This window comes from Wolffia australiana, chromosome 2 (genome assembly GCF_029677425.1).
Source record: "Wolffia australiana isolate 7733 chromosome 2, ASM2967742v1".
Taxonomy (NCBI): Eukaryota; Viridiplantae; Streptophyta; class Magnoliopsida; order Alismatales; family Araceae; genus Wolffia; species Wolffia australiana.
This window is the reverse complement of record NC_135836.1, coordinates 965539-989080: the sequence shown is the minus strand read 5'-3', so window position 1 is coordinate 989080 and position 23542 is coordinate 965539. Positions and strand designations below refer to the sequence as shown.

General features: G+C 43.9%; 2 protein-coding genes across 6 annotated transcripts; one reads left to right on the top strand and one right to left on the bottom strand.

Annotated features, from left to right (window-relative positions):
- The first annotated feature begins 7908 nt into the window (after positions 1-7908).
- LOC144716481 (putative UDP-3-O-acylglucosamine N-acyltransferase 2, mitochondrial) lies at positions 7909-19967 on the top strand. Of its 5 annotated transcripts, XR_013584903.1 has the most exons (12): positions 7934-8116; positions 8205-8393; positions 8487-8685; positions 9182-9258; positions 9606-9655; positions 9973-10037; positions 10177-10228; positions 10311-10381; positions 11031-11097; positions 18572-18684; positions 19369-19440; positions 19513-19578. XR_013584903.1 is itself a non-coding variant. In XM_078591597.1 (11 exons), the coding sequence occupies exons 2-11, from the start codon at positions 8297-8299 to the stop codon at positions 19570-19572; spliced, it is 810 nt and encodes a 269-aa protein (XP_078447723.1). In that variant the 5' UTR covers positions 7909-8006; positions 8205-8296; the 3' UTR covers positions 19573-19967. The 5 variants fall into 5 exon arrangements, 4 of the variants coding, with proteins under 4 accessions (XP_078447723.1, XP_078447725.1, XP_078447722.1 ...); XM_078591597.1 differs by lacking the exon at positions 18572-18684 and having other exon boundaries at positions 7909-8006; positions 19513-19967; XM_078591599.1 differs by lacking the exon at positions 18572-18684 and having other exon boundaries at positions 7925-8006; positions 8266-8393; positions 19513-19967.
- Positions 19968-22163: 2196 nt separating this feature from the next.
- Positions 22164-22883, bottom strand: CRR41 (potassium/sodium hyperpolarization-activated cyclic nucleotide-gated channel protein). The gene has a single exon (XM_078591601.1). The coding sequence runs from the start codon at positions 22855-22857 to the stop codon at positions 22273-22275; it is 585 nt and encodes a 194-aa protein (XP_078447727.1). The 5' UTR covers positions 22858-22883; the 3' UTR covers positions 22164-22272.
- Between the last annotated feature and the right edge of the window lie 659 nt (positions 22884-23542).

The window sequence follows — 23542 nt, the reverse complement described above, 5'->3', positions numbered from 1 at the left end:
TAATTGAAGATGTCTTTCCATAAGAAAAGAATCTCTTTAAAAAGCAAGCTTGCATTTCACTCCAAGATTGAAATTCTTGACCTACCCCTTTAAACCAATCTTTTGCCCTATCTTTCAAAGCAAACTGAAATAACCTTAGTTTGAGAATTTCCTGAGGAACACCTGCATAACTATAAGCAGAACAAATCTGGTTATACTCTTCCAAAAACTCATAAGGCTCCTCATTAAATCTTCCATAAAATGTAGGCAATTGATTAATCATATTCGGGTCAATTCTAAAATTAACATTTTCTGGTAAAGGAGCAGATATTTTAGTGTAGGTTTCACTCTCTATAGGGTCAGAAAATTCTCTCAACCTCATTCTTCTAACACCCTGTTCAACCCCAAAATTTTGATTATTCTCCATTAAGTCACAAAAATGCTGATTTTCACCTTCGGAGCTTTCAAAAATACAATCAAAACTAGGAGTTCTACTAACTGTTTCAAGATTCACGAGATGAGGTTTTAAAGATCTCCTACCGAACATGCAATGTTAAACACATCAATATAAAAAATAATCAGTTTTGATGAACAAGAAAAATTAATTATGCAATGATGAATTTTTTTTTTCAATTTCACTATTTCATCAAAATTCACAAAATCATTGCAAAATTCAGCTCAATCCAAGACTTAATATAAAAAATAAAGAGTAATGAATCCACACAGAATAATTTAAAAATTCAAACCGTGCGTCCCCGGCAACGGCGCCAATTGATAAGCCGAAAAATCACGTAAAATTACGTGGTCGTTGCGCTTTTTAGACTTATGCAATAAATTTGTAATTCCCTTAATTACTAACTAAGAATATAGAGCAAGCAAGGGGTCGATCCGCAAGGAGGCAACAATTCAGAATTTTCAAACAATTTTTATGAATCAAGTCAAGTAATTTTGAATTTTGCAATATTTAATTCAATTAATATTAAATAATATTCTTAAAATAATCAAAATTAAGTAAAACTTAATTTTCATTTCAGTCAGATAATTCCAGATAAGAATATTATTATTATTATAAGCTCATAAAAATATAAATTATTAATTTCCCAATTTAATAAAATTTATAATAATTTTCAGAATTAAAATTGGGAATTTAATAATCAAGAAAGTGATTTTTGAATTGGAGTTCAAACTGGATGAATTTTCGGTTCAAATTTTATTTTTGGGTTTTCTATATATTAAATTAAATTCCTAAACAATAAAAACCGAAATCTAGAGAGAGAAACAAATCAAATTAACCTAGAGAGAGAAAGTGAAGAAATTGGGAAAGCCCCAATTTCGACCCTAAATTAAAATGTAATGAAGCAGAAATGTCCTAAAATAATTAAGAATTAATTATCAAAAGTCAGATCTCGAATCAAAATCAAAAAGAAGTGCTGATGCATTCAAAACATGAATCTAGGGCATGTACATTTCGCCCATGCCAAGGCGTTTTCGAATCGTTCTAGAAGATGATCAAATACAATTCAGAAACTTACAAATTTGATAAAGAGATCTAGATCTGACGACTTCCAGAATGCCTCCTGTGTCCTTCCTGGCCAATTGCTTGGGGAGAGCCTCCAAAAGTGAATTTCGCCTTTTTTCTGACCTCTATTTAAAGATCCAACAGTCCAGATTGTAGAGGAGGAAAAGACGAACCTGCCCTCAAAATTTCAGCCCAATCGGAGTTGTAGATCTCAAGATATCGCAGTTTTAGTGAGATCAAATGTGGGCCGTTGGATCTCTTTTATTTTCTCTAAAAAAATCGGAATTTCCTATTGGCTGGGCTTGATTTTCTCGCTTTCCGTGTTTCGGGACACGTGCACCCTCGTTGTCCGCGTCCGCACTTTCTGACTTTTCAAATCTCTCTCCTCCTATTAAATATCTTTTCTTCTCTCTCCTCTCTAGCTCTACTCTCTCTGCTCTCTCTTCCGCTTTTCTCTCTCTCTTAATCACTCTATTTGACTTTTCCTATCTCTCTCCTCTCTTCTCTCCTTTCTTATTTAATTAATATATCCCTTCATTCGCCCGAATTTCGGGCGAATGACGTGGATATTCATTTTAAATGCATTTAAAATGCAAAATAAATAATCAATATATTATTTAATTAAATAAAAATCATTTCTTGCCTAAATAATGGTCAGAAAAATTCAGAAAAATTCATTAAAATATGGGAAAAATTCAGAAAAATCAGGAGATGATTTACTGACCTTAAATCAAGCAAATAAAATCATGTGAAAATATTTCTTCACTGAAACAATGTCAAATTCCATGTAAAAAATGATAAAAAATATGAAATAATAGAAAAACGACATGTTAACTGATTTCAATGTATTTTATCATGATAACATGCAAATATGACCATTAAAACACATAAATAGAATGTATAATTCAGTAATTAAGTATATTAATTTGCATGTTATCAGCGACGATTTGTCATCGCTACCTCAACGTCAGTAGGATAGGTCTTACCTAGTGACCGTGAGGCACTGTGATGGGATCGAGCTCGTCCACGGTGACCACGGTCGTGTCTGTGCGGGCTGTGTGATCCGTCGGCACCCCTATTGACAAGTGCGGCTCGTCCGAGCTCCAAAGGAGGCAGTGATGTGCTACCTTCAGGCGTGAAGGGATGATGCTCTAAGAGTTGTATAGAACTGACTCTTTCGAGTGGTGACAGTCATCTCGTCGTGGGGAAGTCGCACCTTCTGGGTGCATCCTTCTACTCGATCGCGTCTCGACCACCATGGCCAGTTCCTTGATGGGTACCTAGATGGGTTTTCGAAAATGAATGGATGCAGATGTTATGATGCAAGGGTACAAAGAAGTGATGTGGGCGCCCACAACCTAGCTCTGATACTAAGATGATGTCGGACGTGACAAAAGTGTCTTCCAATGGGTAATTACTTAACGGAGAATGTAACTATGTGAGTGCAGTGTCCTAGGTGGAGTGTACGTGTAGGGCTGACTCACAAGAATTTGCTGAGTTCCAAGATCCAGGGCGGATGACCGATGATGATAACGGTGATCTTTTGACCCTCGTCGGAGTGACGATGGCGACTACGGCGTTGAATGGAATAATTCCGTTGGCGCTCACACATAACGAATGGGCTCAAGTCGTACCCAAGAAATCACTCGTGGCGTAGTTTTTCTCAACAATTTCTCTCACCTAATCTAACCTGAGTGCGGTGGAGTGCAGCCAAAAATATACTAGAGAAAGTAATATAACTGAAGAAAAAAGGGGAACGGCGTACCTATTCGGTGGTGGCGTTCGTCATCTGAATATTCTTTGATGCATAGAATGGGACGAGTTGGGGCGGAGTTGGGCCGAGAGGAGACTGGGATGGCTCAACAAGCAGTAGGAAGGCAAGACTAGAGCAATAGTCGGTCCAGAGATGAGAAGTCGACAGGGTAGTGGGAGGCAGTTCAAGCGAATGGCTAGACTGATCAAGTACAGCTTAGCATAGCACGTCGCGAGCTGGTGACCGCAACGGTTGCGAGTTGTGGGGGTAGTGCAGGACTAGGGCAGGTAGCTGTAGTAATGGGTGCAACTGGGTATCGTAACGGTGCAAGCGAGTTGTTCACAAGCGATACAAGCGGACCAAGAGCACAGTACGAGCCTCACGGGTAACTTTGCACAGGTAACCGAATGTGGACCGACGGCAATGGCAAATGGGCCCATATCAAAGGGGTGGCTTCTCGTCACAGAAAAATGGCAAATCCTCCTTGGCGACGGTGGCTGTTAGTGCTCAGATCCACGTCTGGACAGGGCGGGTGACCGGTGTGCTATCCAAAAGGTACAACTCAAGTCACGTACCACTTAGACAGGTTGTGCAAGTCGAAGATGGGCCATTTGCCGTCAGTCGGGCACAATGGGTGTAGAATCCGCTTCTTGCACATGTATTGTCATGCACGAGGCGACCAGTCAATGGCTAGTGATTTGTTGTGGTTCGACGATTAAGAACCCTGTGGTGTAGCAACACCACGCCGACACGGTAGTGGCACCTTGTATGTCGGGTTATGCAGTGAGCGGAGTGACTTGGAGAAACACTATGATTCTTTGCTGTGCAGTCAACGTCGCGTGGCACCCTGAATAGCCAATAGTTCACAATTGGGAGAACCGATGAGCGTTGTCACAGCAACGATCGTGCTGTGGGCATGTAGAGAGAGATGATCTCGTGATCTGTAGCATTATCGCAAATGCTCCCAGGATTCACAATGGCCTCGGCTGGCGGTGGAGACCAACATGTCACAACGAGTCAGCTTCGAAAGGGTTTATTGTCCCTTTCCAGTTGCGTGCAAGGCAGTTGGACACACACTACTTTGTGTGGCGGACCAAGTTGAAATTCCCCCCCCCCTTTTTCATGTGTCCTCCTTCTCCCCCCTCCCCCCCCCCCCTTTTCTTCTTCTCCTCTCCTTCCTTCTTCTCCTTCATCTCTTTCTAGTGAGACCTGGATGTGGGGTAACTGCAAACACAAATTCCAGATCTAACTTTTTTTGGGCCCCCATCATGGCCTTATATAGGGCCATGATGGGCCCTTACATGGAGTACACATAAGGGGTCCAATAAGGGGACCCTTTTTACAACAAAACAAACTTTGGAAATTAAATGATGTGACGATACAGACGAATTCAAACATGACAATACGGATGAATAAAACACGATGATACGGATGACAAAAATGAAAACACGATAAATTGGCAAATGAAGCGAGCACAAGCGGGTGAGAAATTCAAATCAGTCGATGGCGCACTCATGCTTCTCCCTCGAAGTGTTAAACCTTGATTCTTTACCATAGCCTTAGTGTGCCAGTCGTGCGGCAGGCAAGCTGGCGGATTGTTAGTGACGATGATGATGACTTCGACGATGTGGCGGTGATCCCTAATGGGTGCTCTCCTTCACTCGACCTACGACAAGGAGTTCTACACTATAGTCAGGGCATTGAAACACTAGCAACACTATCTCCTCTCAAAGGAGTTTGAACTCTTCTCAGATCACGAGACACTTAAGTACCTTCATTCTCAGTAGAAATTGAGCAGTTGCCGCACAAGATGGATTGAGTATTTACAGGATTTTACCTTCATCATCAAGCGCAAGAAGGGAACGGATAACGTTGTTGTTGATGCAATCAGCTGACGAGCGCACGTGCTTAATGTCATGAAGGTAAAGATTCTAGGATTTTGACCAGATTTGAGAGGGATACACTAGCTGCCCTTATTTCGGGCCTATCGTCATGGAGATCCATTGAGGACCGACAGTGAGTTCAAGTACAATGTCATTACCGACGATTACCTGTTCTTCTGAAACAGGTTGTGCATGCCACGCATGTCACTTCATGACTTCCTAACTTGGGAATGTCATGCTGGAGGTCTTAGTGGCCACTATGGCCGCGAAAGATGAAAGCCACCATAGGATATCAATTCTATTGGCCCAGCTTAAAGCGTGACGTTGGCAATATCGTCGTCTAGTGCCAAAAATGTGCTTTGGCCAAACAGGTCAAGAAGAGCGCCAGATTATACACCCCGGCTACAGGTGCCCAAGCATCTGTGGGACGATGTCAATATGGACTTCATCCTAGGGTTACCCCAGACCGCACGAAGACACGACTCTATCATGGTCGTCATTGATAGGTTTTCGAAGATACACACTTCGTGCCTTGCGCGAAGACATCCGATGCTACACATGTCACACAATTATTCTTTCGAGAGATTTTGCGTCTACATTGCTTGCCCACTTTGATTGTCTTCGACCGTGATGTTCATTTCATGGGTTACTTCTGCAAGACCTTGTGGAGTCCCCTCGTGATGAAACTTAAGTTCTCGACAGCTTACCACCCTCAGACCGACGGTCAGACGGAGGTAGTGAATCGGAGCTTAGGTAACCTACTCTGGTCCCTAGTAGGCGAGCACCTTACGACATGGGATTTGATAATTCCCACACCGAGTTCACTTACAACTCCTCAGTCAATCAAACCACCGGATTGAGTCCTTTTGAGATCGCTTATGGCCAAGCTCCTCGTCGACCCCGTGACTTAGCACCCGTAGATCCTCATGTTAGGGTTTCTAAGGATGATTTTGCATTCACCCAACATGTTTCTTAATTGCATAAGCATATTCATGATAAAATCACAAGTCAAAATGCATTGCACAACCAGGCTACTGACTAGCATCGCCGACCCTGAGTGTTCGAGGTGGGAGATCGCATGATGGTGAGACTTGGTTTGGAGAGATATTCTCCTGTGACGCCAACCAAGCTACATGCTCATAGTGCCGGCCCGTTCTCGATCCTCCAAAGAGTGGGCGATTACGCCTACATCATCTAAATCCCTCATGCGTGGGGGATCAGCTCCACGTTTAACACGACGGACCTGGCTCTGTATCATGAAACTATTTTTTATGACACGAGCACTATCATCACGTAATTAATAGGGTGGACGAGGTGGTGAACGTTCTTAGATCAGAATACTTGGACTCATTACTCATTGTCGTGATACATTTACTGAAATGGAGTTGCATCTATGCCAATACGATGGATGATATAATATCTAAAATATAGGGAAGGTAGGCATAGAAAGGTCAGGCTCAACTACAATTTGATACTGGATGACTAAGGTGAACATCAAATGGAAAGCCTAGTGTTGGATTAGTCAACCCACACAATCTACACAATTGATTGAAACCACTAAATTCATAGAAAATAATGATATTTCAAACACTTTCATTAATCGAGCCCAGGAGTACTATCTTAAATCAACTGTGATAAAAATATCCAAATTTAAAATCCTGAAAGATCAATGACATTTAGATGCAAATATAGTCTACTAAATCCAGTACTGGTGGAAAAATAGTAGTGAAAATACTAGATGGTTCAGTGTGAATCAGTCGGGAGAAAAGAATGGACCTTTGTCGCTAGTATAACACAATAGGCAAAAATGCATTGAAAATCTTCATCATATCACTGTCATACCTTGTCAACCATTGGCATTGTCAGGCCCTAAAGATGATAGCCACAACAATGTCGTCAGATCGGCGACGGTGACACCATCGATGTCATAGGATGATGACTATGTCAGCAGTTGTAACAAGCCTGATACACTGGCCTTATATTTTCTTCATGGTTTTTTTACTTTGAAAGCTTGCCTTTATCACTAGGCTGAAAATTTATTTATCTTGGAGAAAACCTTTTTCTGAAAGCTAAACCAATCTTCATACTCATAACCCATCTATCAAGTCCTTTTTTTAAACTGATTCATTTTTGTATTTCTTTCCTGTTGCATACTAATATTCCAGATAAGAAATTATTCAAAGTATTTTGAAACGTTTGAAGAAAAGTAAGGGCATATTTTTTATTTCTGTTTTGATTATTCATGGTCCAGTAGTTACAGCTAAAGTTCTGGATCGGACGGGGCAAAGTTTTCCATCCTACGTACCAATTTATAGAGTTTCGACTAAATCGTCCCGTACAGGGTTCATCCCGTCCTGTTTTTTTTGTCCACATCCCGTCCCGTCCAAGAAATTCTCGTCCCGTTCAACGTCATGGGACGAAACAGGGCGTGTGTCAGCATTAAAACACTCAGATACTGACACGAGGCGCGCAGCATGTGCGTCAGGCAGGTGGAACTGCCAGACACATACTATACTTCTACAGGACGAAATAACCATCCCGTCCACCGTCCAAGGCCCCAGACGGGACGAAATAACCATCCCGTCCACCGTCCAAGGCCCCAGACGGGACGGTTAATTCGTCCATGGACGGAGCAATCGTCCCGTCTGGAGACGGGCAGACGAGTCTTCGTCCCGTCAATCGTGCGAAGTCCTGGACGGGTTTATGTTTTCGTCCACGGACGAAATTACCGTCCCGTCCGCGTCCCTGCACTAAAAACTTGAAGATCCAAGTATAACTCAAACGTTTTAGGTTCCCGCCTCCGTCATTCAAATCCGTTGTAATTCGCCGCGATCTTCTTTGAAATTGAGCCGACTCGAAGAGAGAGTCCAGTGTAATGATTGTTTATCGTCTTATTCCAAACTATAATTTGCGAACAATTTCTGTTCTGGTTTCCTGTTGGTGATTCTGCTTTCGAGTCCAACGCGTCGGTCTTCAATCTAGGTTTATCAAGTTTATGTAGATCACGCTCGATTCTTTCTCTTCCAATGCCTTTTCCAAATCTCATCATTGGAGTCCTATAATTTGCTAGCTTGGCATCTTTCCAGCTGGAGGAAGAACAGAAAATCACGTCACAACTCGTAACATTTCAGTTTTGGTTGAAATCAAGGCCCGAGTTCCAGAATGGGTAGAAAAATAGTTGCTGGGGTCTTTCACTGGCTGCCAAAGCAGCTCCGGGGATGCTCCACCACACCTTTATTCATGTTCTGCACGTCACGTGGTAATTCAACTCGTAATTTCATTTTTAAAACTTTCAAATTCTGGCGAACTAATGCGATGATTTCTTGACTTTGTTTTTTTTATTTTGAGAAAGATTGCAATTCCTCCTCAGAATTTAGCCGGTGGTCCAACGGCGGGGGATATTTTCATAGATCAGCAGTGATTGATCCCAGTGTGAAGATTGATATCGGAGCTGTAGTTCACTCGAATGCAAAGCTTGACCAAGATGTTCATGTCGGATCAGGCGCTGTGATTGGGGCCTCTGTTTCAATCGGGAAGTCCACCAAGATTGGGTATCGGACACCTTAACATAGATGATACTTGTTTACTGGATTACTCTCATGAATTTATTTCTGTGATCAATGTAGATGTTTCAATTGTACTGTCACGGATCCCCAACAAATGATGTTCATAATCCACGAAGCTTTGGTTTAATTTTTAATTGTTGTGGTGATTATGTTGCATGTTTCTGTTGTTAAATAATGTACCGTTACTTTATGGGAAGCAAATCAGGAAGAAGCACTTGGATGTTATTCATATATCCAGAAGAATTTCGTGGTCAGTAGTATTATCTAGCTTTCTCAAAAAAAGGAATCTTCCTCGTCTTCTGAAATTATCAGCCTTAACTAATTAGCTGCTAACTTCTTTACAATAGCACTTAAATATCTAATATTCATTGTTCTTTTTTAATAATTTGCTTTCATTTTCGAGCTCTTCTTGCATATTCCATCCCTCCGTCTGAAAAGGGCATGCGTAGGCATCTAACTGTGTCCAGTTTATTTCTTTTAGTTATAACGCAGTATTGGGCAACTGCTCACTGGGAATGTCCTGTACCTTGCACAGTGGAGTCTGTATAGGTCAAGATGGTAAGTTTGATACTTTCAGTTAATAGTTGTTAGAGTCCTCTCTTTTCAAAGGTTACTTCAGTCTTTCTTTCCTTGAGTATCACAAATCATTTCACAAATGCCCTGCCAAAAATTGAACAAAAGGGTTGCTGATTCATGGGGACAAATGACCGAATTAATCAATAAATTGATGAACTCGATCCATTCTTGCACATATATTCCAATAAATGTTTCTTGGAAATCAGTTAAGATGGTTATACATTCGAAAGTATATTTTTTGTTATCGATATTAATAAGATGATTATATTTTATTATCACCCCAAATTTTTTTCATCTCCTTTTATTTTGAATCAGGGATTTATATGCAGGATTTGGATTTTTTGTTGATGGAGATCGATGTGTAAAGAAGAAGCCTCAAGTAAGCTACGTCTTATTGAAGTCTGGTCCTCATCTCAGATTATCAACTTTTTGGTGGTAATCAAAGAAAATTTATGATTTGGTCATGTCCGAAGATCTATAAGAATATAATTTATTTCTGTCCGTTTGATGCTATGTATGGGGAAGATAATTTTATTAATAATATAGAATTCATCACTATACTTTTTTATATTCGGATTTGAAAAGCTAGGAATATCTGTATTTTATCACGCATCAATCCATTCGGTGGTAAGACTAAATTTCCCCATTAACTTTTCACTTACTGTTGAATTCTAACGCTGAATCTCTTTTCTCTAGACGCTTCAAGTCAAGATAGGCAATGATGTAGAAGTGGGAGCCAATACGTGCATTGATAGGGGAAGGTGAGATTGCTTTTCCTTTTTCAAATTCTCCTCGATATTTTATTTTCTTCTTTTTCACTGAGCACAGTCTTTTTCATCTTATTTTACCTTCCACTTAGTTACATTGTTTTAATTTTTTTATTTCACTTTTGGTCCTAAGTTGGAGAGATACAATAATAGGAGACAGTACAAAGATTGATAACCTTGTCCAGGTAGAGTCTTTTTTCAAGTTTGGCTTCATCATGCATGCTAGAATTTTTCATAATCAATGAAAATATTTTTTTTCTTTTCCAGATAGGCCATAATGTAGTGATTGGGAAGTGCTGCATCCTTTGTGGGCAAGTGGGAATCGCTGGCTCTGCTACGTATGACAATTTCAGATCAAATTCCTCAATCACCATTTAGTATCTTGAAACTACCCTAATATTCCTCTAATATTTGGATTTTATATTATTCTTCTATGCTGTTATGATCCTATGAGCAGGAAAAGGGTAGTAGGGTTTAAATCTGAATTTCCATCTTCAAGGTGTACGATCCAAGCTCTTTTACGGAGAAAAGAATTCTAAGGGGTTATCCTCTTGTATTCTTCTTGAATATTCCCTTTTAGATGTTGATTTGTATCCTTCTTTATCTATTTTTTTATTGATCGCTCTATATTTTATCTTTCTTATGAGAACCAAAGATTCAAACATATTCTTCCATCATCTTGATCAGTGAAACAAGAAAATAATTAAACCGCACACCTGCTTTTCCACTGGACACCAAATACTACTTTTGCTGTCCCTGTCTAAATTTGTTGAATAAAAATCATTCTCATCGGCAAAGAAATGTGAGAGGGTCTGCTGATCGGTGATGTACTATATTCAGATATTCAAAAAGCTTGAACCTTCCTTTGATTACGTTTGAATGTAAGAATTCAAATATATATAATATTTTTTTACATCGTTAGTTATGCATTTTCATGTTACTTGGATAGTAAAAGAAAAAAAAATCGGTGGCATTATTCACCTGCAGGATAGGGGATTATGTCACGATGGGAGGCAGAGCTGCAGTGCGAGATCATGTGTCAATCACATCAAATGTATGTTATTTCATTTCATACTTCCTCCCACTCTACTACATTTAACCCATGTTTAAACTTTTAAGGCATTGCTCTTGCTCAAAATATCATTAGATTCTTTCAAACTGGTTTTGCCTAAGAGCCAATTTCAATCCAACAATTTTTCCTGCTCCCAGTTTTTGAATTTAGGTCATTACCCATGCTCAAAACCTCATAGAACTCTTCCAAAGCGCATTTTTCAGCGTCTTTCTTGATATCATCTGGACACTCTCCAGCATCTTGAGTTCCATGAGGACTAATGTTGACCCAATAAGTGTTTCTTGCTCTAGTTTTTAAATTTGAATTCGGCAGCATGGGCACACTGTGGAAAGGCAAGTGCACCCCCGGCACTCGATGAGAAACATGGGTGCATTGCAGACAGGCAGGGTTGCCACACATGCATGTCTCCGCATACAAGGGGATGCACCGTAGGAAGCAGGGGGGGCACTGCCTGTTTGCAGTGCCACCCATGCCTGCAAGGCCAGCCCTGCCTGTGTGCGGTAGCATCTTTAGGTGACCACATTTTCAGAGTTTGACTGGGACAATATCAGTTGGGATCATGGTGGCAAACTCAGGTATTGTCCACGGAAAAACCATGCAGATGATCTCAGCATTTACTGAGAGTTGACTGTAGCGTTGACTGAAGCAGAGGACTTTGATGATGACTGCGACATTGTCCATGACATGGGTATGACTGCATTGGAGGCTGTGGGTGTGATCCCAATGAAGACTTCGGGTTTGGCCTATTTTTGACCGTAGCAGAGAACCTCAAAGTTGATCAAGCTGAAGGTCCTACATGTAGACCATGGAATTTTGACCGATGCTTGACCGTATGATGGTGACTGCAGAGGAGGGACCAGGATGGTGGAGGCAAAGGGGACTAATGAAGAGGAGAGCTCGCGGGTATCAGAGGATGTGAATGCAAGTGATGGCATGATGGATTCACATAGCTTGGGAGCGACCGAGCGGAAAGGGGCCAGGAGAAAGGGCACCCTGCGGTTGCCAAGAGGAAGGCGGTTATTGAAAGGAGACTTACTGGGACGTTGCATTGGTTATGAGAGGCAACAACTCTATATCAAGAACGTCGACGGAGTGAGGATATGGTTGGAGGTTGGGAAAGGTGGGAGGATGCAGTTCCCCAGTGATTGGATGGTAGTAAGAGTGGCCAAGACAAGGCGCGACAAGACGGAAAGGAAATCAAACAAATCGAGAAGCAGGACAAGGGAGTAGATAGAGAACGAGGAGTCACTCGAGCCGGAAAGGGAGGCAGTGGCGAACAAGGATGACGACGCGACACGAGACACAATCGTGGGTGTGCTCAGAGGCTTCGCGGAGACTCAAAAGGACGGGAGGGGGTTGTGCCAGGTTCCATGAGATGCATATCATGGAATGTGGGGGGGCTCCGGGATGCCAAGAGGAGAGGGATCGTGGGCAAATACTTACGGGAGTGGGGTGTAGGGAGACGATGTTGGAGGAATGTGGAGTAGGGGACTGTCGTGTGGTTGTAGGGAGTTTGGTGGAGGGTTTTATTTCGATGAACACAAATGGGCGGTCAGGAGGGGTGTTGATTGCTTGGAACGGGGCGATCTTTAGGAAGGAGGAGGCATGGCGGTGACAGTGAGGTTGACAAGGAGTGATGGTATGGGGGGGGTCGTATCTTCAGTTTATGAACCCCTGAATGCCAGCCTGAGGGAGGGCCTATGGTTGGAGCTGGCGGAACTTGTGGATAAGTTTCGAGGGATGCCATTGTTGTTTGATGGGGATTTCAATGTGACGCTGGAGACCAATGATAGGCCCAATGGAGCGGGGGGGCATGATCAGGGGTCAGAGGAGTTCTGGGCTTTCTTGGTGTCAGCAGGGTTGCAGGAGGTGGGGCCCAATGACAATTCCTACAAATGACGGAGTTTGGAGAGAGCGGCACATAAGTCGCGGCTGGATAGGTTCTTTTGCTCAGTGGAGTTGATGGAGAGGTTCCCGGGGGCAGATGTGTACGCGCTGTCCAGACCTATATCAAACCATACCCCGATCATTTGGCAGACTCATGAGGGCCATGGGCGGACCACGAATTTTAAAATTGACAAGTCATGGCTACGAGAAGGGGGGTTCAGAGAGGAGGTAAAGGATATATGGCAGACACAATCAGAGCAGGAGCCAGGGGCTAATAGAATGGCAAATCGCATAGATGGGCTGAGAGAACATTTGAAGAGCTATAGAAGGAGGATAAGGGAGGCGAGATGTAGAGTGAGGATCAAGGCCCCACAAAGATTAGAGAACTGGACGTTGTGGAGGACAGTCGGGCATTACTAGTTGATGAGACTCAGGAATGAAAGAGGTGGAGAAATGTAGTGGCAGAGGAAGATATGAAGGAGGAAATGGATTGGAGACAAAGGTCCAGGCAGCTCTGGCTAAAGGAGGGTGACGCCAACACGAGGTTTTTCCACTTTGTAGCAAATGGACGACGGAGAGTGAATCAGATTCTATCAGTGAAGGTCAGATCACAAAAGTATACCGGCTCGCAGGCAGTGGGTCGAGCAATGGCGTAGCATTTTCATTCGATGTCACGGCAGGGGGCCCCGAACAGATGGCGGTGGACAGGCTAGAGGGCGTCACAATTAACCCAAGACCAGAGAGATGATCTAGTGCGGCCTTTTGATATGGCGGAGGTTCTGGCAGCTATGGTAGGACTGAATGGCGAAGGCGCCTCGGGACGGGACAGCATACTGGTGTTTTCCTATATGGAGTTCTGGAATGAAGTCAAAGAGGATGTGATGGCCACATTGGGGGAGCTGAGAAACCCTCAAGCAAATATGGATAAGATTAATAAATCTTTCCTATTTTTATTACAGAAACAGCAAGGGGCAGAAAATGTAGGCGACTACTGGCCCATATCGCTATCAACTCCATATATCTTATAGTTGCAAAGGTAGTGGCCAATAGACTACAAGAGGTGCTTGGGGACTTGGTTGGTCCGTTTCAATCTGCTTTTGTTCTGGGTAAACAGCTAGTCGATAGTGCCATCTTGGCGGGGGAGATTATTGCTTCGTGGAAGGATAAAGGGACCAAGGGGTTCATGTGGAAGGTAGATTTTGTGAAGGCATATGACTCTTTGGATTGGTGATTTCTATGGGCATCTTTACGAATGAGGGGTTTCCCGGAGGAATGGATCAAATGGGTGAAGCGATGGGTGATCTCTCAGTCCTTTGTGGTGTTGGTAAATGGATGCCCAGAAGGGGGGTGGATTAGACCGCAGAGAGGGATCAGACAAGGGTGTCCTTTAGCACCGATGCTTTTTGTTCTGGCAGCTGATGTCTTAGCCATCAGTACATCCTTGGTATGTGTGAGGGGGTGTGTTAGAGGATTCCAGATGCCGAGCTATCCCTTGGGCATCCCTTTGCTACAATATGCCGATGATATAACGTTCTTCATCGAGGGATCAGTGGAGGAGGCCAAGAATTTGGCAACACTCCTGCGGGTGTTCACAGATTGCTTGAGACTGCGCATCAATAGAGGCAAATCAGAATTTGTGGGCTTTGGTCTATCGCCGGAGGAAGAGACCCAGCGTTCTAGTGCACTTGGAACGCCAGTGGGATTATTGCCTATGCGATACCTGGGGCTACCCCTATCCACCGGTAAATTACAAAAAGCAGATTGGCAACCTGTGGCGGAGAAGGTGGAGAAACGCTTGGAGGGATTGAAACAGAGAGTTTTATCGCGAGGGGGGCGACTAGTGCTATTGCGGTCAGTACTATCAGCAATACCAACCTTTTATTTATCTGTGTTTAAACTGCCGGTGGGTGTTGAGAAACGCCTAAGCAGGCTCATGCGGAGATTCTTTTGGAAGGGGTCCAATGCAGGGGAGGGGCGTGGCATGGCGTTGGTTTCATGGGAAGACATTTGCACGCCAACTAAACAGGATGGTCTTGGAGTACCTCACCTAGATACATTGAATGTGGCTCTACTGACGAAATGGGTTCAGACGGATCGTGGGACCGGAGGATGACCTGATTAAGTCTGTCTTGAGGGACAAATACAGCTCCAATTTGGACTGGGAGAATTTGATGGATAAGGAGAGGGGGGAGTCGGCCTTTTGAAGAGGGCTGAGGAAGGTGTTCCCCTTGGTTAGGGATTTCTTCCAGGCTCAATTGGGGAATGGTGCCGGCTTTAGGTTTTAGATGGATGATTGGACGTTGCGTGGACGCTTTCGAGACCTTTTCCCTCACCTGTATGCCGTAGCCCGTCAGCGGCAAGCATTGGTGGAAGAGTGTTGGGATTGTGTGTGGTGTCCAACTTTTGCGGCCAACTTATCTAATCAGCAGGTGGAGTATTTCATAAGCCTTCAGCAAACACTGGGCAACTGGCAGCCAATGGAGGGGATGACAGATGGGTGGATATGGGCATTTGGCCTGTTCTCCAGTCGAGGAGTATACCAGAGGTTGAGAACGCACCACAATGAGGACCCAATCATCTTAGGGGCATGTCGCTCAATTTGGAGGCAAAAGATACCCTGAAGGTTATGGTGTTTGCTTGGATGTTCGTCAGAAAGTGGACAATGACCCGTGTGAGACGTCAAAGGTTTTTCCCGGCAGAATCCTCACTGTGCCTTCTGTGTACAGAAGAAAAAGAGGAGTGCGAGCATCTTTTTTTCCAATGTCGGATTGCCCGTGCGATATGGGCTAGCCAGGGGCTAGCAGAGATTATGTCGAGTTCGGTCTTATGGGTCACACTGCCGCGGTGTCAAAGTGGGTATGAGAAGGAGCGAGGGCTGAGATTCGCGGTGCTATGGGTGACATGGTCCCACTGCAACGAGGTCTTATTCTAGGGGAAGGCAATGTCGGTGGATAGGGCTATAAATGAAATGGAGAGACTTGTGTTTTGTTGGTTTGGTCCTGGTTGAGATGGAGGGTATGGGGGGCACGATGGGCCATTGTACTGGCCTAGATATCCCCACTGTCCACGTGTACGGAGGTTCACCAAGCTGGGTGATCTTCTTTATTGTTCAAAGAAAAAAAATGATGGTGACTGCAGAAGTTGACACCAATGGAGGAACCTGGGAATTGATTGTGGTGTTGGCTGTAGCAGAGGAGCTCAGTGTTGACTGTGGCGTTAGCCTTGGTGTTGTCTGTGTCCAAGGGCTTGACATCAAACAGGAGTTGACAATGGGTATGACTGCTCCAGAAGACCTTGACATCAACTGAGGGTTGCCAGCTTGAAGGGAAGTGTTAGATGGTGGGGTAGAATTGCTATTCCCTATGTTTGAGGGGTGTTTTATGAAATTTAACAACTTTTTCGCTGCCTATAAAAGCAGATGAAACCCTCTTGTCTGGTGAGCCATTTTTAAGGTAGTTTCAAGCTCCAAGGGATGTGGCCTCCTATGCCATCCAGTCTCCTCTCTCTGATCATTCCAAGATCAACATTTAAAAATACAAGGTGTTGCTCGCAGTAAGAGTGGTATGAATTTCTGCCTGACTTCATACTGATTTTTGTCAGTTCTCCCATTCTAGAACCCCCCCAAGTATTGGAAATGTCCTCAGACAATCAAAAATCTTTGAGGACCAAGTTTCACTCATCAAGCTTCTTCATATAGGTCTCTATTGCAGAAGGGATAGTGATCAGAAGTAGGAATGGATCAAAGATGAATTGGCTCTATGGTGGGGAGTGGCAATCGCAAGGGGAGGAAATATTGAGGGTTTTGGGGGGAAAGACTGAGTCTACGCAAGCTAGGGATCAATTCTGGGATGAGCCCAAGATCTAATGAGATGTTCGCAGGGGAGGGGGGATGGAATTTTTTAACAGTATAAGAGAAAGTGACTGAGAAGTGGAGGATATGAGAGGACCTCCAACTTCAGTTACTTATTCTTGTCTGCCCTCATCTATAGTGTTTGGAGATTCAATCTGATTGATGAAATGGGTGATCCAGGTTGATCATTATGATCAAATCACAGTTCTCTACTCTGGGATTGCTACTGCTTATCTGAAGGGAAATATTCAATAAAAAATAAAAAATACCCCTAACTGATTAAAGGATGTAAATACATTTAGAGGGGTTGGACATTGAATAGGAAAGAGAGTTAGTATCTATCTTTTGGTAAATACACTTAGAAGGCTTGGACATAGAGTAAAAAGTCTCTCCCTTTTGGTAATGATGCTCCCCGGTGGCAATGTCCACCAATCAGTCCTCGTGCAAGAAGAATGAAGGTCTCTTGTCTCTCCTCTCCATGTCTACAGTCCATCTCTCCCTCTACAATCCATGTCCCTCGTGATTGCCTCTACCTCACCGCATCTTCAGGTCGCTCGTCCCTGGTCGATTCCTGCCTCATCAGTTCAACCCTGGCTGATTCTCATCGCTGCACCCTGGACAGAGGACAGAGGTGCTCAACAGGGGCCTTTGCCTTAAAGCAAGACAGCCAGAGGTTGAAGACCAAACCTGGTCCATGCTGACGTGAAAAGGCCAGCCAGAAAGGGCCAAACATGGGCTTTTCAAACCCCCCCCCCCCTCCCCGGGCCCATTCTGGCCTCTTGGGATCCAGCTTCAAGCAGGCAACTCACAAAATGGGTCGGACATGAGTTTTTCAACCTTGACTGGCCCAATTCAGCCTCTTGGGGGGCAGCTTCAGGCAGGCGACCCAGTAAGTGGACTGTTCAAGGGTTTTTCACTTGTGTTTAGCCAAAACAAACCCCTCGAGGGGCCTGCTTCAGGCACGTGACCCAGTTGAGTTCTTGATGGGCCTCCATCTGGCTGCCATTACTGTCCCAGAAGGCCATGTAAGCGCATACCACTTAGGCACAATACCAGCCATTTCATTGTTGCCTGCCCACCATGACGCCCACCCTTCAATTGGGGACCCTGTCCATAAGCCCTGGCCCCTTGTTGGCAGCAGGAGCTGGACACCAACGGCAGCGGCCCACGGCTTTGCCTGCTCACACGAGCTAGGCCACTCACGGTGAAACCAATGTAGCCACTCCGCAGGTCAGATCAGACCTAAGTCTGTCTACCTTGTCTCTGCCTACGCCAGGCTAACTTCCCATAAGACCGTCCATGTCTTCAGGTGTCTCACTAACTGTTGTAGATCTTGAAGACAGACCGAGTCATTCCATAATGAAATGAGTAGAAAATCTGCCCAAAGAATCTCAGTACAGGGAACCGTCGCGAGAGAACAATGTGTGTGATAGATAAGTAGAGGCGAGTGGAGAAATGCGGTGGATATGACAAGGGATAGGTCAAGAATCTGGAAGGGGAGCTCTCTTCTCTGGATCACTGGCCGGCTCCAGCTCCCCAACCTCCAGTTGCAGTCTGCAACTGATTCTTGAGAACTGAATCTTCGATACCCTTCCTCTGGCCTCCCTTCTTTATTTATACGTTCCAAGTCTTCTTATTGGACGAATCTTCTTTTCCTTCTTTCGTAATTCCCGGGGCATGGTTGTTTCATAAACCTCAACATTCACATCGTCATGCCAGGTGGCGAGCGGCACTCAGGAGAGGTCACTGACACGTCAACAACCAATGACAATGCACCAACTGGAATAAGCTGGAGCTTCTTAGGGGGAGTAATGTTACCTCTGTCTCCAATCGTAAGCCCACTAGGGGCCTTTTCGTCTCTCAATTTCTCTCTTAAATATGTATACCTCCTCGTTGCAGGGTATCACTATTTAAAGGGAAACATTCAAACATTCAAAGATAATATCACCATTTAAAGGGAAACATTCAAGAGGGGAAAGACCAAAATACCCCTGGAGGTTTAGGGATCATATCACTTCCCCAATAGAAGATATTGGTTAACTTTGACCCTATATCTGCAAATTCAGGGTATTTTTCTCAGTCAGAAATGCATGAAAATATTTCAAACTGGCTTGTGGGTGAAAATATTTCACAGTGAGATATTCTACACGTTGGAATTACTCAAAAGTTCCTTTCCAAGTTTCGCCCAATCAGCTTCTCTGTTACTAGTCATCTTTTTACGTTAATGGGTAAAATTGTGATATTTCCTCTGGACAAATAATTTATTAAACAGCGAGGGCAGGATTCAGACACTTTCTGTGTGTGGAGAAAGAACAGATTTCACAGATATAACAGAAGAAATATTAAATATTTCAGGCGTTTTCTCTTGAAATGAAGAATGTAAGTATTTTTCGTGAAAGACTATCCCAACAGGACTAGATATTGCCTAAAACAGTACAAAAAATAATAAATTGGACTAAAATCAATCTTTAGTTGACCAATTACTTGTGTATGACTTGTTTCTTATCATGGTGTAGGTTCGGCTGGCAGCAAACAGTGGAGTTACAAAGGATTTGCCATTTCCTGGAGATTATGCGGGTTTTCCAGCGGTATTAATCTGGTCTAAAATGTTCTTCTGGGCCTTAATATATATTCTCACTATTTTTCTATGTTTTTTGCAGATTCCTGTAAGAGAATGGAGAAGGCAGATTTTGAGCTCTCGTCGTCTTGATGACAAGTAAGGCCCGGCGTCATCCGGTTTCTAATATCGTACTAGGTATTCATCATCCATCTGTTAATGAAAAATCAAGATCGTCTGTTGTTCAAGCAAAGATGAAGATGATGATGATCATAAAATTTGTGGATGTCAAAGAAGAGGGTAGATTTTTCAGAGTAGGGTTTAGTGCAAACCAAAACAATGATGAGTGGACAATGACGAATAATACTTGCCATTATCATCTGGTTTCCAAGAGTAGGTTTGAGAACCATCATCATCATCATCATCATCGTTCATGATAAAGATGGACAGCCATGATGAATCTTGAGCCAGGGAGGTCAGTTGGAGCATACTTTTCCATGTCCTGTATGTCCAAAAACTATTCTAAATATTACAAAAATTGCTTATTTATTTGTTTGATTTTCGAGTTTTTTAGGATTTAGGTTTGTTTTTAAACTTTAAGTAGGCTTTCAGGTGTTGGTATTATCTATTGGTGGTTCATCTGAGAAGATTGTCACTTGGTCATAGGATAGTGATTAAAGGATTAGAGATACATGCACAGGAAGAAAGAGAGAGAGATGCTTGATCAGTGAGACAGCGACTTTGTAAAAGGACTGAACATTGAACAGAGGATGAGAGAGAGATACATCGAGGTTGTAGAGATAGAGAGAGAAATTGTTTAATGAGAGAGAGAGGGCAAGGAGCATGGTTTAGAGGGAGAAAGATACAGACAGTAAAAGTAGAAAATGATTGAACAGAGGATGAGAGAGATAGAGACCAAAGAGGAGACATAGATACAACGATAATTAGAGATTGAGCGAGAGATATTTGATGAGAGAGAGAGGGGGCAACGATTACGACCTAGTGAGAGAAAGACTCAGAGACATAGTAGGAGAAAAAAACATTGAACCAAGGATGAGAAAGATACACAAGACTACAAGAGGGAGACCCATACAGAGAGATGTTTGATCAGAGAGAGGGCAAAAGAGCGCGATATAGAGAGATAAAGACTCAGAGACAGTAAAATGAGAAAAAATATTCAATAGAGGATGAGAGAGATACGCCAAGGTAGTAGAGTGACAGATAGAGCGGGAGATATAGAGAGAGAAAGAGGTGGTTGATCAGAGAGATAGAGACACAATAGGGAGAACCACAGAAAGAAAGAGAGGTTTTAGTGGAGAGAGGGCAAAGAGTACGACCTAGAGAGAGAATGACTCAGAGACAGTAAAATGAGAAAAAATTGAACTGAAGATGATCTAGGGATACACCGACTTTGTAGAGAGATACAAAGATAGAGTTATAGAGAGAGAAGATGGTTGATCAGAGAGAGATAGATACAAAAAGAGGAAGACCCAAAGAGAGAAAGAGAGAAGACGTTCGATCAGAGAGAGAGAGAGGAGATGTTTGATCAGAGACGAGCACAACCTAGAGAGAGAAAGACTCAGACATAGAGAAAAAACGATTGAATAGACAATGAGAGAAAGATATACATAGGGAGAGAGAGATGGTTGATCAGAGAGATAGATACGCAAGATGGAGACCTACATATATATAGAGAGAGAGAGAGAGATGGTTGATCAAAGAGAGATAGATACGCAAGAGGGAGACCTACATATATATAGATAGAGAGAGAGATGGTTGATCAAAGAGAGATAGATACGCAAGCGGGGGACCTACATATATATACAGAGAGAGAGAGATGGTTGATCAAAGAGAGAGAGATACGCAAGAGGGAGACCTACATATATATATATATAGAGAGAGAGAGATGGTTGATCAAAGAGAGATAGATACGCAAGCGGGAGACCTACATACATATATAGAGAGAGAGAGATGGTGGATCAAAGAGAGATAGATACGCAAGAGGGAGACCTACATATATATATATAGAGAGAGATGATTGATCAAAGAGAGATAGATGCGCAAGAGGGATACCTACATAGAGAGTAAGAAGATGTTTGATCAGAGAGGGCAACAAGCACGACCTAGAGAGAGAGAGACTCAGAGACAGTAAACTGATGAAAAAGAATGAATAGACGATGAGAGAGAGATATACCGAATTAGTGAAGAGATAGAGAGATAGAGCGAGAGAGAGAAGATGGTTGATCAGACAGAGAGATGGCAACGAGCACGACCCAGAGAGAGACATAGTAAAATGAGAAAAAAGATTGAATAGGCGATGCGAGAGAGATGCACCGACATATTAGAGAGATAGATAGAGAGATAGATAAATAGAGAGAGAAAAGATGGTCGATCAGAGAGAGAGAGAGAGCAACGAGCACGACCCAGAGAGACATAGTAAAATGAGAAAAAAGAGTGAATAGGCAATGAGAGAGAGATACACCGACGTATTATACAGATAGATAGAGAGATAGAGAGAAAGAGAAGATGGTCGATAATAGAGATAGAGAGGGCAACGACCACGACCTACAGAGAGAGAAATATAGACCCGGGGATATAGTTAACGGAAGACTGAATCGGCGATGAGAGAGAGATACACCGACGTATTAGAGAGATAGATAGATAGAGAGATGGAGAGAAAGAGAAGATGGTCTATCAGTGAGAGAGAGAGTGGGCAACGAGCGCAACCTTGAGAGCGAGATAGACTCGGAGATATAGTTAACGGAAGATTGAATGGGCGATGAGAGAGAGATACACCGGCGTATTAGAGATAGATGGAGAGATAGTTAGAGAGAGAGATAAAAAAAAAAGAAGACGGGTTTGATCAGAGGGAGAGGGCGAGGAGGATGGCCTGGCGGCACCTGGCGCGGGCAATCTCGACCCTTTCCTTGAGAGTCTCCTCCCTGACGGCGACCTTGACCATCTCCATGTCCATCTCCAAGAGCTTGAGCACCCTCTCCAGCTCCGTCACCTTCCTCTCGTCCACGCCCCCCTTCTCCACCACCACCGCAACCTCCTCCCGCGCCCTCTCCGCCACGATGAACCCCACCTTCGCCAGCAGCTCCGCCGACCCGAACCGCCCCCGAGCCATCAGACCTTCCAATTTCTCCACGAAATCGGCGATAATCCAGCCTTTGGGCTTCTCGTGGGAGATCTCCTTGGTGCGGGTCCAGCCGATCTGCCGGTTCGGGGGCTCGGGCGGGGCCACGGCAGCGCTGCGTCGGCGCTCCGGCGAGATGGCGGAGGCGCGCCGGCGCGGCTCGAGCCCGGCCAGGGGCGGCGCCGGGGCCGCGTTGGGCTCCGGCGATGGCTCGAAGCTGGCCGGCGCGCAGGCCGTGGCCGGGCGGCGGCGGCGGCCGTGGCGGGGAGCCCCGAGGGGGAGCCGGGGTGGCCCGAGAGAGCTAGCCATGGGGAATAAGGGAGAAGAATGAGTCAGGATGGGATAAACCCCTTTTTAGAAGGTGGTGGTAGATAAGGGGTGTTGGGTAGGGGGAAGGAAAGACCATCGTCATCGTCATCATCATTGTCATCCTGACCATCGTCATCGTCATTGTCATCATCATCGTTATCGTCGTCCTGACCATCATCATCGTCATCGTCATAGTCATCATTATCGTCATCCTGACCATCGTCATCGTCATTGTCATCGTCATCCTGACGATCGTCATCGTCATCGTCATAGTCATCGTTATCGTCATCCTGACCATCGTCATCGTCATTGTCATCGTCATCCTGACCATCGTCATCCTGACCATCGTCATCGTCATCGTCATTGTCATAGTCATCGTTATCGTCATCCTGACCATCATCATCGTCATCGTCATAGTCATCGTTATCATCATCCTGACCATCGTCATCGTCATCGTCATAGTCATCGTTATCGTCATCCTGACCATCGTCATCGTCATTGTCATCCTGACCATTGTCATCGTCATCATCATCCTGACCATCTTCATCGTCATCGTCATCATCATCGTCATCGTCATCCTGACCATCGTCATCGTCATCATCATCGTCATCATCATCGTCATCATCATCGTCATCATCATCGTCATCATCATCGTCATCATCATCGTCATCATCATCGTCATCAT